We start from the raw sequence: 14,618 nt of genomic DNA on the forward strand, positions 1-14,618 counted from the left end.
CCATTCTTCTCGTAATCTCTAACAACATGATACTTTATTTGTATGTGTTTGGTTCTTCTATGCTGAACCGGATTTCTTCCAATGGCAATAGCCGACTGACTGTCACTATAGATTGGTACTCCCACTTGAGTAGTGATCCCTAAGTCCATGAGAAGTCTTTTTAACCAGGTCGCTTGATTTGCTGCTCCGCACAAAGCCATGTATTCAGCCTCTGCTGTAGATTGAGCTACTGTGTCTTGTTTGCTGGTTTGCCATGTGAACACTGCTGAACCGATGCTATAACAATATCCAGTGGTTGATTTCAAGTCTTCTCTGCATCCTCCCCAATCACTATCTGAATATCCAATGAGTTTTGGTTCTCTCACCGCAGTAAACATCAATTCCATATCAGTTGTACCTCTGATGTATCTAAGAACTCTTTTAGCGTCTTTAAGATGAGAAGATTTGGGTTCTTTTAAATACCTGGACAAATATGAAGCTGAAAACATTAAGTCTGGTCTGGTAGCTGTCAGATACAATAGTCCTCCAACCAGACATCTGTAGACACCACTATCTACAATTTCAGCTTCTCCTTTCTCTGCATTTTTCTTTTGAGGCAACAAAGGAGTGGACATGATCTTGCAATCCTCCATATTGAACTTCTTCAGTAGCTTCTTTGCATAGCACTCTTGAGACAGAAATATTCCCTCTTGATTCTGTATAATCTCCATACCAAGAAAGTAGCTCAACAACCCTAAGTCAGACATCTCAAACTCTTCTTTCATTGCGACTTTAAATTCTTCCATCAAGCTTTCATCATCTCCAATGACGATAAGGTCATCAACATAGATGCACATGACTAGAAGCTTTCCTTGAGTTTCTTTTGTATACAATGCATGATCATTTTCACTCCTTTTGAAGTTTTCCTTTTGAAAGAATTCGTCGATTCTGCTATACCAAGCCCTTGGAGCCTGTTTTAATCCATAAAGCGCCTTGTGTAGTAACAGAACATGATCTTCCTTTCCTCTTTGTTCAAAACCGGGAGGTTGCTCAGCATAGATTTCTTCCTCTAGTCTTCCATTTAGGAAGGCAGACTTGACATCAAGTTGAAACAGTTTCCATCTTCTTTGAGCTGCAACGGCAAGGAGTAATCTTATGGTTTCATGCCTTGAGACAGGAGCAAATGTTTCCAAGTAATCGACTCCATATTGTTGAGTGAATCCTCTTGCGACAAGTCTGGCCTTGTGTCTGACAACCTTTCCATTTGCATCAGTTTTCAGCCTGTATATCCATTTTACACCAACCACATTTTTGTCAGTAGGTCTTTGAACAAGTTCCCAAGTCTCGTTCTTCTCAATCATATGTATCTCTTCCTTCATGGCCTCATTCCATTCTGTGTGTTTGGAGGCCTCTTCGAATAATGACGGTTCTTCAATACCACTATAGCAACCTTCCATTACAGCAGAATACTCTATATCCGCATATGGGGCTGTGAGCATAACATCAGCCAAAGATCTAGTTCTTTTGTTCACTCTACTTAAGCATTCATCAGGACTTATCTGCTCAACGTTTGAGGGTGATCCTCCTTTATCTGCATTTTCATTTATTATCTCTGTATCACTTGCCTCTGAATCTCCTTCTTCAGTGTTTGTTTTAATAGTTACTTTGTAGTCTTTAACTGCTTCCTTCTTGTTCCAATCCCACTTGCTGTCTTCATTAAAGATAACATCTCTAGAGATTTCTACTCTGTTTTCTTCTAACATGTAGACTCTATATCCTTTTGTCTGAGAATTGTATCCCACAAACACAGCTCTCTTTGATTTGTCATCCCACTTTTTCCTCTTCTCATCTGGAATATGAACATAGCACAAACAACCAAAAACCCTCATGTGACTCAGAGACGGTTTTGTACCATTCCAGGCTTCAAGTGGTGTATTGTTCTTGAGTGCTCGAGTTGAAGTCCTGTTTTGAACATACGCTGCATTGTAGACAGCTTCTGCCCAAAACGTTAATGGTAGATCTTTAGCTTTGATCATGGCTCGAGCCATTTCCTCCAAACTTCTATTCCTTCTTTCCGAGACTCCATTTTGCTGTGGAGAGTAAGCCGCAGTGAGCTGTCTCTCAATACCGTTTTCTTCTAAAATTTTTGTAAATTCACAAGATAGATACTCTGTACCTCGATCTGTTCTTAGCTTCTTGATTCTGCAGTTAGATTGATTCTCAACTAGACTCTTGAATCTTTTGAAAGTTTTGAAGACATCAGACTTAGCCTTTAAAAAATAGACCCATATCAGTCTGGTGGCATCATCTATGAATGTGAGGAAGTACCTGCTGCCACTGAAGGAAGTGTTCTGCATTGGACCGCAAAGATCGCTGTGTATCAGTTCCAATTTCTCAGTTGCTCTTGACTCTAACTCTTTTGGAAATGAGTCTCGTGTGTGTTTACCGATGATGCAGCTCTCACAGCTTCCTTGAGTGACTTTGAACTTAGGCAGACCTGTAACCATTTCTTTTGACTGAAGATTGTTCAGGTTTGTATAGCCAATATGTCCAAGACGCTTGTGCCACAGCTCTGCCGTATCCTCCTTTGCTACCATGGCTGTTTCTTCATTTGAGCTCCATTTGATATGAAAGCTTTTGTTGACCATAGGAATTACTCCTATTCTCCTTCCAGCTCTGTCATGTATAATGCAGTTTCTATCTTCAAAAATGACCTTGTACCCATTAGTGATCATTTGCGGAACACTCAAGAGGTTCTTCCCAAGTTTGGAAACTAGAAACACATCTCTTATGATTCTTTTCCCTTTCTTGGTCATGACCTCAATGTCTCATTTTCCTTCAGATACTAGAACAGCTCCATTTCCGACTTTGATTGGAACTCTTATGTTTGTGTTGAGATTGACAAAAATCTTCTTATTTGGAGTCATGTGATTTGTGCACCCGCTGTCTATGAGCCAAATATCTTCTTTTCCAGCTTCGTCACCTTCTTGTCTTGCTGTAAAGACATGGTTTTCTTCCTCTTTCTTGTTCTTGTTAATCTCTTGTACTGTTGCCTTGGTTTCTTTCTCCTTGGCCTTCTCCATCGATGAACCTTTCTGATTCACCATCTTCATTCTGTTTTCAACTTTCTCATTCTTGTTCTTGTTGCTTTCTTGTTCGTTTCCCTTGGTTTTCTAAGCCTTGGCTTTCTTGTTCAGCGAGTCTTCTTGACTCACCATCTTCATTTTTTTCAAGAGGTCTCCATGAATCATCATGAGCTCTGATATCATGTTGAACTAATTATTCTCTGTAGACATTTCTTTCTTCTTAGATGAGTTTTGTGTTTAAAGAAATATTTGTGAGTGAAAACAGAAAGAACTTGAATCATAACTTTCTCTCATTTCATTTTTCTTCTCAAAAACATACATCATTCCTTTTGCTCAAGCATCGATATAAAAACAAGGAACAGAGTCATCATACTCTAACCTCAACAACTATTGTTGTTCATTAGCCACTACTCTAGACTCTAATACAAGACATCTCTCTCTCATTCTTATCGCCACTTGCTTTTCACCAACTCCCACTAACCAAGTTTCTTCTAGTTTGGTTTGATAAGCAAAATGACATCACACAACAACATAACTTGTCATATTTTTTGTGTTGAATTGGAGAAGGAACGGTTTGAAGAGAATAGATTTATCCAGCTTCCTTGCTGATCACAATCTTGTGCTGTGCCGTTTTAGTCTTTTAGAAGAAGACAACACTTGTTTTTAGCAATAAAGCTATGTGTTTCTTGTTTGATGCTCGTCATGGTTTCATGTTATGGCTACACTCACATTTTACCAAAAAAAAAAAAAGGTTATGGCTACACACAGCTTAATTCTCAGTTTAGAGAATGAAGTGATTTCGGCCCTTTGTTTTATCTTATGTTTCATGTGATTTCTGAACCTTAACATAGACATCTTTCTGCATTTAGTGCCGATATATATTATGTATCGGCTTGCAGTCTTGCAGATTAAACCAAGAGATGAAAAAGCATCGAAATTCTAGTGGCTCGCTTCAATCCTTTTGCTAACTTGCACTTGTTCCATTATTACATCTTAACTTGACTTGCTCTTGTTTGGCTTCCTAATGGGCCATACAGTATTTCTACACTTGTCCATTAGCCAATGTTTGAACTCAAGACACTCAAAATTTTCAGAACAGAACACATCCAAACGTCGGCTCGCAATGTTTGAATTCTGGTTTCAATGCAGGAAATGTAGTTCTTTACACTGCTGTGAAACAAGCTTCAAATACATGAAGGGTTCGTCACTTTATATTTTTGACATAAAACCATTTTCAATAAAGATTTCAGATTGATAACTTCATATCGTATGGTTTTTTTTTTTTATGGGAGATTTCATATAAATAACATTTTCTTCTTTTCTTTTTTGGTTTAAATCATTTATAGGGGAAATAACACCTGATTTGATTGGGTTAATAAGTTCAAGAACAGTATATCTTAAAATATTCTTTGAAATTTCTCATTGCAATTGAATGACAGGTGAATTACCTTCAATTTGTTGACCTCAATTTGAGTAACAGCAATCATAATTTAGAATTTCCGTTTACAATTAGCCATTTCAATATCAATTGTTGTACATGATTCTTTGCAATTTCTCAGTGAATAACATGAGAATTAAATCCATAAAAGAATTTTCTCTCAATTGGATCAAACCTATTGTGAATAAAAGATTGAATAACCACCTATATTGTGAATAAAAGTTTGAATAACACCTAATATTCCATAAAATGGGTTATATACACACTAAAAATATAAAACGAGACTAGTTGGAAAATATTCAAGATTTTGGTGTTTTATGCAAATATGGATAATTTATTCAAGGTTCGTGATATGTTTCGAGGTTCTGTTTCCACACGAGAGTGATTTGAATCTCTGCTCTTTGTTATCGGATCTTGTCGACTTCATCTGGTTTGAATTTGCATCAGTTTATCAAATCTTTTTTGTTTGTTGATTGAAAGAGATGAATTTAGGGTTTGGGCGAGATTCTCTGTAACTAGGAGACGCAAAAAGCTTCTTTTTTAAAAAAAATTGAGATGCTAATTTGGGTTTTCTGTATTCTCGTGGTCTCTTTGAATCGGGTAGGTTAACAAAATCAATATATTTATTATTTTCAGGCAAATTGGTGTTTCGATTTCTTGTGAGCTTGTCTTGCCTGCTCGACTGAAAAATGGCGAATTATGTCAAACCGGAGAACGCATTGAAGCGTGCTGATGGTAAGTGACGAATTCTTCGTTTTACGGCTCATGCCCATGAATCTGGTTTTAGGGTGTGTGTATTAGGATAGACCGGAAATGTATAGAACCGGATTAAGCCGGGTTATGTTGTTCATATATAATGATGTAGTGTAACAACATTTATACACAATGAATAACACAACTTTCTTTTCTCATCGTCTTCTTCCTCTCGATTCAACTTAACTAACAATGTGAAATGACATTGTGTTGCATCTGTGTGCAGAATTTATCAATGGTGGACAGACACAAGATGCCATCCAGGCACTTCAGGATCTCATTACCTCCAAGAGATACAGAGTTTGGCAGAAACCACTTGAGAAGATCATGTCTAAGTACCTGGATCTTTGTGTTGACTTGAAGAGCGGTCGGTTCGGCAAGGATGGATCGATTCCAGTACCGTAATGTTTGCCAGCAAGTGAATGTCAGTTCTTTGGAGGAAGTAATTAAGCACTTCCTACATCTTGCAACCGAGAAAGCTGATCAGGCTCGCTCTCAGGCAGATGCTCTGGATATGTCGATGATCTTGAACCTGTTAGAAAGCCTGAAGATTTACAGTCTGAATAGATTTATCCAGTAATACCATATGAACTCATCTTTCTTGCTTGCTTGCTCTCACAATCTTGTCTTGTGCCGTTTTAGTCTTTTAGAAGAAGAAAAGCTTTGTTTTTTAGCAATAAAGCTATGTGTTTCTTGTTTGATGCTAGTGATGGTTTTATGTTATTGCTTGTAACTAAGCATTATCTAGTAGAGAAAACTTGGATAGCTGAATCCATATTATATATTCCGGAAAGAATATCGTTCACACAGCTTCTCAGTTTAGAAAATAGAGGCCCTTTGTTTTATCTTGCGTTTCATGTGATTTCTGAACCTCAAGATAGACATCTATTTGCGTTTAGTGCCGAGCATCTTGCAGATTAATCCAAGAGATGAAAAAGCAACGAGATTCCAGCGGCTTGCTTGAATCCTTTGCTAACCTGCACTTGTTCCATTATTGTGTCTTAACTTGATTTGCTCTTGTTTGGCTTGTCCAATAGCTAATGTTTGAACTCAAGACTTCCAGCTTTTCAGAACAGATAACACACATCCAAAACGTTGGCTCGCAATGTTTGAACTTGGATTCTGGTTTCAATGAGCATTAATCCAAAGATTGTGTTATACATTCCATTCTCAATGCAGGAAATGTAGATTCTCTTGACATTGCTGTGAAACAAGCTTCAAAGACTTAGATGTATCATCACCAATATTGTTTTGGACATAAACCATTTTCAATAAAGATTATCAAGTTGATAGCTTTATACCGTTTGAATTTTTTTTGTTTTGGATGGAAGATTTCATATTACAACACATGATTCTTCTATCTTTTCTTTGTTCAAATAATTAATAGGGAAATAACACACGATTTGATTGAGTTCAGTTCAGTATCTCTTCAAATGATTCTTTGAAATTTTCTCATTATTGAAATTGAATAGCAGGTGAATTAAAATTATTAAACCATCAAATTGTTGACCCCAATTTTAGTAACATCAATTATAATTTAGAATTGCCTTTTGCAATTACATTCCAATATTAATAGTACATAATTCTTTGTAATTTCTCAGTTAATAACAATGAGAATTAAATCCATAATATTTGTTTCTCTCTGTTGGACAACACCTACTGTGAATAAAAAATTTGAATAACATCAAATATTCCATAAATTGGGTTATATAGACCCTAAAAATATAAAAGAGGTCATTTCGAAAACTATTCAAGATTTGGTGTTATTTGCAAATATCGATAATATATTTAGAACGATGATATAATACCAGAAACCCTAGTCTCTCTCTGCTTCCTTTTTCTCTTACCACTCTCTTATCACGGCGACCAGGTTAGTGTTACGCTTCGTGTCCTGTTTCTGTTTCCACACGAGAGTGATTGGATCTTCGTTATCGGATCTCGTCCATTTCGTCTGGTTTGAATTCGCATCAGTGTATTGAATCTCTTGTGTTTCTTGATTGAAAGAGATGAATTTTAGGGTTTGGGCGAGATTCTCTGTAACTAGGATACGCAAAAAGCTTCTTCTTTTAATAAATTTTTTTGAGATGCCGATTGGGTTTTCTGTATTCTCGTTGTCTCTTTGCATCGGTAGGTTAACAAAATCGATGTGTTTATTATATTCAGGCAAATTGGTGTTTCGATTTATTGTGAGCTTGTCTTGCCTGCTCGTCTGAAACATGGCGAATTATACCAAACCAGAGAACGCATTGAAGCGTGCTGATGGTAAGTGACGAATTGTAAGTTTTTACGGCTCATGCCCATGAATATAGTTTTAGGCTGTGTGAAATGACATTGTGTTGCATCTGTGTGCAGAATTGATCAATGTTGGACAGAAACAAGATGCGCTCCAGGCACTTCATGATCTCATTACCTCCAAGAGATACAGAGCTTGGCAGAAACCACTTGAGAAGATCATGTTTAAGTACCTGGATCTTTGTGTAGACTTGAAGAGGGGTCGGTTCGCCAAGGATGGATTGATCCAGTACCGTATTGTTTGCCAGCAAGTGAATGTCAGTTCCTTGGAGGAAGTAATCAAGCACTTCCTACATCTTGCAACCGAGAAAGCTGAGCAGGCTCGCTCTCAGGCGGATGCCCTTGAGGAGGCCCTTGATGTCGATGATCTTGAGGCTGATAGGAAGCCTGAAGATTTACAGCTGAGCATTGTCAGTGGAGAGAAGGGAAAAGACAGATCTGACCGTGAGTTGGTCACCCCTTGGTTCAAGTTTCTGTGGGAGACATACAGAACAGTGCTTGAGATATTGCGAAACAACTCAAAGTTGGAAGCACTCTATGCGGTTAGTGTCTGTCGAGGATAAACTTATTAACATTTCCTCTGATCTTTGGTTGAATTAGATTTAAGACTTGTACATTATTATCGTGTAGATGACAGCACATAAAGCCTTCCAGTTCTGCAAGCAGTACAAGCGAACGACTGAGTTCCGTAGGCTTTGTGAAATTATCAGAAACCATTTGGCAAACCTGAACAAATACAGAGACCAAAGGGACAGACCTGACTTATCTGCCCCCGAAAGCCTGCAACTCTATCTCGATACAAGATTTGAGCAGTTGAAAGTTGCTACTGAGCTTGGACTTTGGCAGGTGTGTTTTGTTTCTACTTGTATTTTTCTGATTTCACCTTATCCTATCCTCTCTTCCATTGCTGAATAAGTTGGAATAGTTCTTGATGTATCTTTTGATTTCCAGGAAGCTTTTCGTTCTGTCGAAGATATATATGGACTAATGTGCATGGTCAAAAAAACGCCCAAGTCATCTTTATTGATGGTCTATTATTCCAAGTTGACCGAGATCTTCTGGATTTCTTCTAGCCATCTTTATCATGCTTATGCATGGTTCAAGCTGTTTAGTCTTCAGAAAAATTTCAACAAGAACTTAAGCCAGAAGGATTTGCAGCTAATAGCATCATCTGTTGTCTTGGCGGCACTATCTGTTCCACCGTTTGAGCGAGCTCACAGTGCATCCCATTTGGAGCTTGAAAACGAGAAGGAACGCAATTTGAGGATGGCCAACCTCATAGGATTCAATCTTGAACCTAAATTTGAGGGCAGAGATATGGTAAATAGGCTCTGATGTTGCCGTACTATTATATGTTCCTCCCTTTATTTCTGATTTGTTGTTTCTAATTCCATACATTTCATTTTCAGCTTTCCCGGTCAGCTCTTCTGTCAGAGCTGGTAAGTCTGTAGCAGCCACATCACATACTTTATTTACCTATGGTTTAGAATATGTCCCACCTTACAGGAATCTCATTTTGAGGCTTAATTATGTACAATTAGGTTTCAAGAGGTGTTTTGAGCTGTGCGTCTCAGGAGGTCAAAGATCTTTTCCATGTTTTGGAGCATGAGTTTCACCCACTTGATCTTGGCTCCAAGATTCAGCCTTTGCTGGAAAAAATTTCCAAATCTGGTGGGAAGCTGTCGTCAGCTCCTTCTTTACCAGAAGTGCAGCTCTCCCAATATGTTCCTTCTTTGGAGAAGCTTGCTACTCTGAGGCTACTTCAACAGGTAAAGGGTGCTCATACTTTTCTCTTTGTGGGGGAAATATCATTTCAACCCTTTTTGGCTTGGTCTGGTGGTTTCTCTCTTTTTTTTTGTACTTACTTGTATGTTGCCATCTTTTCAACAGGTGTCTAAGATATATCAGACTATAAGAATTGGGAGTTTATCTCAGTTGGTCCCCTTCTTCGAATTCTCAGTGGTAGAGAAGATATCTGTTGATGCTGTGAAGAACAATTTTGTTGCCATGAAAGTTGATCACATGAAGGGTGTTGTTATTTTTGGTAATTTGGTAAGCCTCCACACGCTTTTATCTTGTCCATCATTGAGTGATTTAATTTAAAACTTTTAACTCCTTGGTAGATGCTAATTTATTCAGTCAACTGTTTTTCTATAAGGGTATTGAGTCTGATGGACTGAGGGATCATCTGGCTGTTTTTGCCGAGTCTTTGAGCAAAGTAAGAGCTATGCTGTACCCTGTCCCAAGTAAAGCATCAAAACTATGTGGCATAGTACCAAATCTAGCGGACACTGTTGAGAAGGAGCACAAAAGACTACTTGCTCGGAAAACAATCATTGAAAAGAGGAAGGAGGATCAAGAGCGTCAGCAACTAGAAATGGTAGTGTATTTCTCCATGGTGATTTTCATACTTACCCTATTAACGTTCTGCCGATTGATGACAATTTCTTTATTTGATTTCCTTTGAAGGAACGTGAAGAGGAGCAGAAACGGCTTAAACTTCAGAAGCTTACTGAGGAGGCAGAACAAAAGAGACTTGCTGCAGAGCTTTTGGAGAGAAGGAAACAAAGAATCCTTAGGGAGATAGAGGAGAAGGAACTTGAGGAAGCTCAGGCGTTGCTGGAGGACACAGAGAAACGCATGAAAAAAGGAAAAAAGAAGACGCTTTTAGATGGAGTAAGTTTATTAACACAATATGTTAGCTATTGTAGCTAGCTTATTTGCGTATTACTAATATTGGTTGGCTTGAACTAAATGTAGGAAAAGGTGACAAAGCAAACTGTGATGGAGAGAGCCTTAACTGAGCAGCTCAAGGAAAGGCAGGAAATGGAGAAAAAACTCCAGAAACTTGCCAAAACTATGGATTATTTGGAAAGGGCAAAGAGAGAAGAGGCTGCTCCATTGATTGAAGCTGCATATCAGCGAAGACTGGTAGAGGAAAGAGAGTTTTATGAACGCGAGCAGCAGGTAAGAACGTTACCATTACAGTAGCTTTTCTTCCCTTGTAACTTATTTCTATACGGAGGTACTCAAAAGCTCTTCTGTTTTTCAGCGTGAAGTTGAACTCAGTAGAGAGCGTCATGAGAGTGACTTGAAGGAGAAGAACAGGTTGTCCAGAATGTTGAATAATAAGGTCAGTTTTTGACATGTCAAGTCGTTTCTCTGAATGTTAATCTCTACGCTTATTGAATTCTTTTTAATCTTCTCTTGTTTCCTATTTTCCAATCTACTCATAATTGAATCTTTCTGTGGCCAGGAAATATTCCAAGAGCAAGTGATTAGTCGTCGACAAGCAGAGTTTGACAGAATAAGGACGGAGAGAGAGGAGCGTATCAGCCAAATAATTCGAGCCAGGAAGCAAGACAGGGATATCAAGAGGAAGCAGATATATTATTTGAGATGTGAACAAGAAAGAATAACAAAGCTGAAGGAAGAAGAGGAAGCTCGCAAGCGTGAAGGTGAGATCTGTTTCCATAAATTCACATCATTTTACGTCTGTGTTGAAGTTTCTTCTTAATATAACCCCATGTTTCTGTATATACTCGGGTTTCACTCCTATGTAGAAGCTGAGAAACGCAAGAAGGAAGAAGCTGAACGCAAGGCGAAGCTGGATGAAATTGCTGAGAAGCAAAGGCAGAGAGAAAGAGAGCTGGAGGAGAAAGAGAGGCTGAGGCGAGAAGCCCTGTTGAGGGGAACCGATGCACCTCTTACTCGCCTTGCAGAGCCTACAGTTACTCCTCCTGCTGTTGCAGCACCAGCAGCAGCTGCAGCGGCGCAAGCACCAGCAGCGGCGCAAGCACCAGCACCGGCTACTGGTAAATATGTTCCTAAGTTCAAGCTTCGGACAGCCGAGGCCTCAGGCTCAGCCGCATCAACATCGACACCACCACCTCCAGCAGATGACCACTGGGGAAGCAACAGAGGAGGACCGCGTCCTGGTCCTAGAGGCAGTGACCGCCCAAGTGGTGATAGTTGGCGAAGTGAAGGCCGTTCTACGTTTGGAAGCTCCAGGCCCAGGCCAGGACAGCGTTGAGTAATATTTTTTTTGGTCCCACTCTCCATGGAATGGAAGTGATCTCTGAATTTTTCACATCACAGGCTCTTGCTCCTCTTTAGCCAAATCTTTGTTGTTTTGAGGATTAATGAAACTTGCTTTTGTTTTTCTCTCTGAGGATTTTAAAACCTGCAAGACTCTTTTTGGCTCGACACATCAAGAGTTTTTCTTTCCTTATTCGGTTAGTTTACCGTTGGATCTTTTTATGTCCAATTTACCTGTTACATTCTGCTGTAAAAACCTTGAACAGCCTTTTTATTCAATTTTCGTATTGTTTAATAATAATTGTTGAATGTTTAGAGAGAGCTGCATACAAAACCAACCAAATATACCTTCAACGTCATTTGTATCCCTTATGTGATAGAGTAATTGAGCACATCTCTTGCTTAGAAATATTTACTTTTCTACAAGATTCTTCAGCGCGAGTACTTGCCTTGATTTGAGAACAGAGCATGGGCAAAAGCTCTCTCTTCACGAGGAAAATAGAGAAAAGTGAATCAAAAAGTTTGTATAAAATAAAATATTTTGATTGGATTGTCAGTGTGTTCATAAGCTAGGGTTTCGTTTGGGTTTTTCAATTTTGCAAAGAAGAGAAGGAACATAAGAAAATGTGGCCTTTTTGGTGGAAAGGAATATCTGGGTTCTCTGCTCGTTCCACAGCTGAAGAAGTCACTCATGGAATCGATGGTACTGGTCTCACCGCCATCGTCACAGGTCATCTTCTTCTTCTTCTTCTGGATAATCTTTCAACTTTTTATGATATGGGTTTGTTTCAATTTAAACTCTTTCCACAATTTCAGTTCTGGGTTTTTGTTTCAATGGATGAAAGGATCAAACTTTTTTGGGATTTGTCAACTTGATTATGTAAATTGACGCATCTGTTGGTTTCATTACAGGAGCATCAAGTGGTATAGGGGAAGAGACTACGCGTGTTCTTGCTCTTCGTGGTGTCCATGTGGTAATGGCGGTTAGGAACACAGATTCTGGTAATCAAGTCAGAGAAAAGATACTTAAGGAAACACCTGAAGCTAAGATTGATGTAATGAAGTTAGATCTTAGCTCAATGGCTTCAGTCAGGAGCTTTGCATCAGAATACAAGTCCTTGGACCTTCCCTTGAATCTTCTCATGTAAATCCCTAATTTTTCTGTCAAACACTGTCTCATTTTTTTTCCAGTAATTGCTTGAATCAGTGAATGTTTTCAGTGCATGCTTAATCTCTGTTCTTGTTTCTGAAGCAATAATGCAGGTATTATGGCATGTCCCTTCACGCTTTCAAACGATAACATTGAATTGCAATTTGCAACCAATCATTTGGGTATGTTTAATATATGATCCTCCATTTTGCTCTTTTGTGGAACTTTTTGTCTGTAGCCGTTATTTCTCATGTTGATGTTTGAAGTATGATGAGGAAACACTTTCTATGTTAGAAGGTTTATGTTTGTAGAATTCTTTTTCAGGTCATTTTCTGCTGACGAACCTTCTTTTGGATACGATGAAGAAAACAGCTAATGAAAGCAATAGAGAAGGAAGAGTTGTTATTGTCTCATCAGAAGGTCATCGATTTACTTACCGGGAAGGGATTCGGTTTGACAAAATAAATGACGAAGCAAGGTGATTGTTATGTGATAATATTATTCATTACTTTCGATTCTAATTGTTATACCAATTAATTTACTCTTGTTGCTCTCACCGTTTCTTTGCAGTTACAATACTTTGCAAGCATATGGGCAGTCAAAGCTCTGTAACATATTGCATGCTTCTGAGCTCGCTAAGCAGTTCAAGGTAAAACAGTATTTCGCAGGTGACTTCTTTCAATATTAATCAATTCCAATTGCCAAAGAGAAATAAAAATGAGTTAAGTTTTGTTTATCTATGATTTTGCTTAAAACAGGAACAAGGTGTGAATATCACTGCCAATTCACTTCATCCCGGATCCATTATGACCAATCTTTTGCGCTACCACAGCTTCATAAATAGTATATTCTTGTTCTCATTACTCTAGTTCTTATAAATACGTCGTTTTGTAAAATTTTTGTTTGAGCCTGCACTGTGACTCATATCCTAGGTGATGTTTGATTGTGTAACTAGTATAAGGTATATTCTGCTTAACCTACGCATTTTTGCTATGCTCTACCACATTAAGCTTGTCAATGAATTTTTTAATGATCTAACGATGGAGGATGCATTAGAGGATCAACCGCTAGTATCATGAGCTGTGGAGTGATCAGTCTAAAAACAATTTTGTTTTTCTCTTGTTTGATGCAGCGATTGGTAATGCGGTGGGAAAGTTTGTGCTGAAGAGTATTCCACAGGTTGGGTTTTTGATTTCTTAACTTCAAGTTGATCACCATTCTCAAGCATGCATGCATACATACATACATACATGTTTTTATATGTGTTGTTGATACGGTTCTTGCAGGGAGCAGCAACTACATGTTACGCAGCGCTACATCCGCAAGCAAAGGGAGTGAGTGGAGAGTACTTGATGGATAACAACATATCTAACCCTAATTCTCTCGCTAAAGACAAAGATTTGGTCAAGAAACTATGGGAGTTTAGCTTGAGCCTAACTGGTGAAGAAGAATCATAGATGCATTTGCGAAGTTACAGTCTTACAGAAAAAGCCATGTGGTTTAAATGTGTGGCTGTAAAAAGATATGTTGGGTCAGTTCTCTTAACAAAATATTACACTTTTATATATATACTAAGTTCTAGTTCTCTTCTTTTTTTTTATGAATAAAAAATTCGATTTCTAAAGCATTTGTAAAGTGTTGATTTTGATTTTTATGTAATGAAAACGAATGTTCATGTACGTAAAGGTTATTAAAGTTTGTTGACTCCTTTGCAGCCATTGGCTCCAAACTTGGTCTCTTGACTCCGTTAAGGATTCATTTTTGTCTTGTTTTTTGCCAAACTGATGTAGAATAATAGGGAATCTTCAGATCATTTCACACTCTACAAGTCTACTGGCTTATTTATATGATTATCGGTGGAGTTGGTAGCTTTGATCATTTG

At 38.3% G+C, this 14,618-nt stretch overlaps 2 protein-coding genes across 2 annotated transcripts; both read left to right on the forward strand.

The window, feature by feature from the left end:
• The first annotated feature begins 7,086 nt into the window (after positions 1-7,086).
• LOC18014570 (eukaryotic translation initiation factor 3 subunit A) lies at positions 7,087-11,779 on the forward strand. The gene is made up of 14 exons (XM_006396842.2): positions 7,087-7,126; positions 7,420-7,518; positions 7,609-8,090; positions 8,179-8,394; positions 8,500-8,868; positions 8,958-8,987; positions 9,090-9,317; positions 9,439-9,600; positions 9,707-9,928; positions 10,018-10,224; positions 10,309-10,515; positions 10,601-10,681; positions 10,805-11,006; positions 11,112-11,779. The coding sequence occupies exons 2-14, from the start codon at positions 7,473-7,475 to the stop codon at positions 11,579-11,581; spliced, it is 2,922 nt and encodes a 973-aa protein (XP_006396905.1). The 5' UTR covers positions 7,087-7,126; positions 7,420-7,472; the 3' UTR covers positions 11,582-11,779.
• Positions 11,780-12,003: 224 nt separating this feature from the next.
• LOC18014571 (short-chain dehydrogenase TIC 32, chloroplastic) lies at positions 12,004-14,453 on the forward strand. Its single transcript, XM_006396843.2, has 8 exons — positions 12,004-12,316; positions 12,499-12,730; positions 12,839-12,918; positions 13,061-13,214; positions 13,307-13,385; positions 13,495-13,579; positions 13,869-13,915; positions 14,023-14,453. The coding sequence occupies exons 1-8, from the start codon at positions 12,211-12,213 to the stop codon at positions 14,191-14,193; spliced, it is 954 nt and encodes a 317-aa protein (XP_006396906.1). The 5' UTR covers positions 12,004-12,210; the 3' UTR covers positions 14,194-14,453.
• The last annotated feature ends 165 nt before the right edge of the window (positions 14,454-14,618 follow it).

This window comes from Eutrema salsugineum, unplaced genomic scaffold, assembly GCF_000478725.1.
Source record: "Eutrema salsugineum unplaced genomic scaffold, Eutsalg1_0 scaffold_3, whole genome shotgun sequence".
Classification (NCBI taxonomy): domain Eukaryota; kingdom Viridiplantae; phylum Streptophyta; class Magnoliopsida; order Brassicales; family Brassicaceae; genus Eutrema; species Eutrema salsugineum.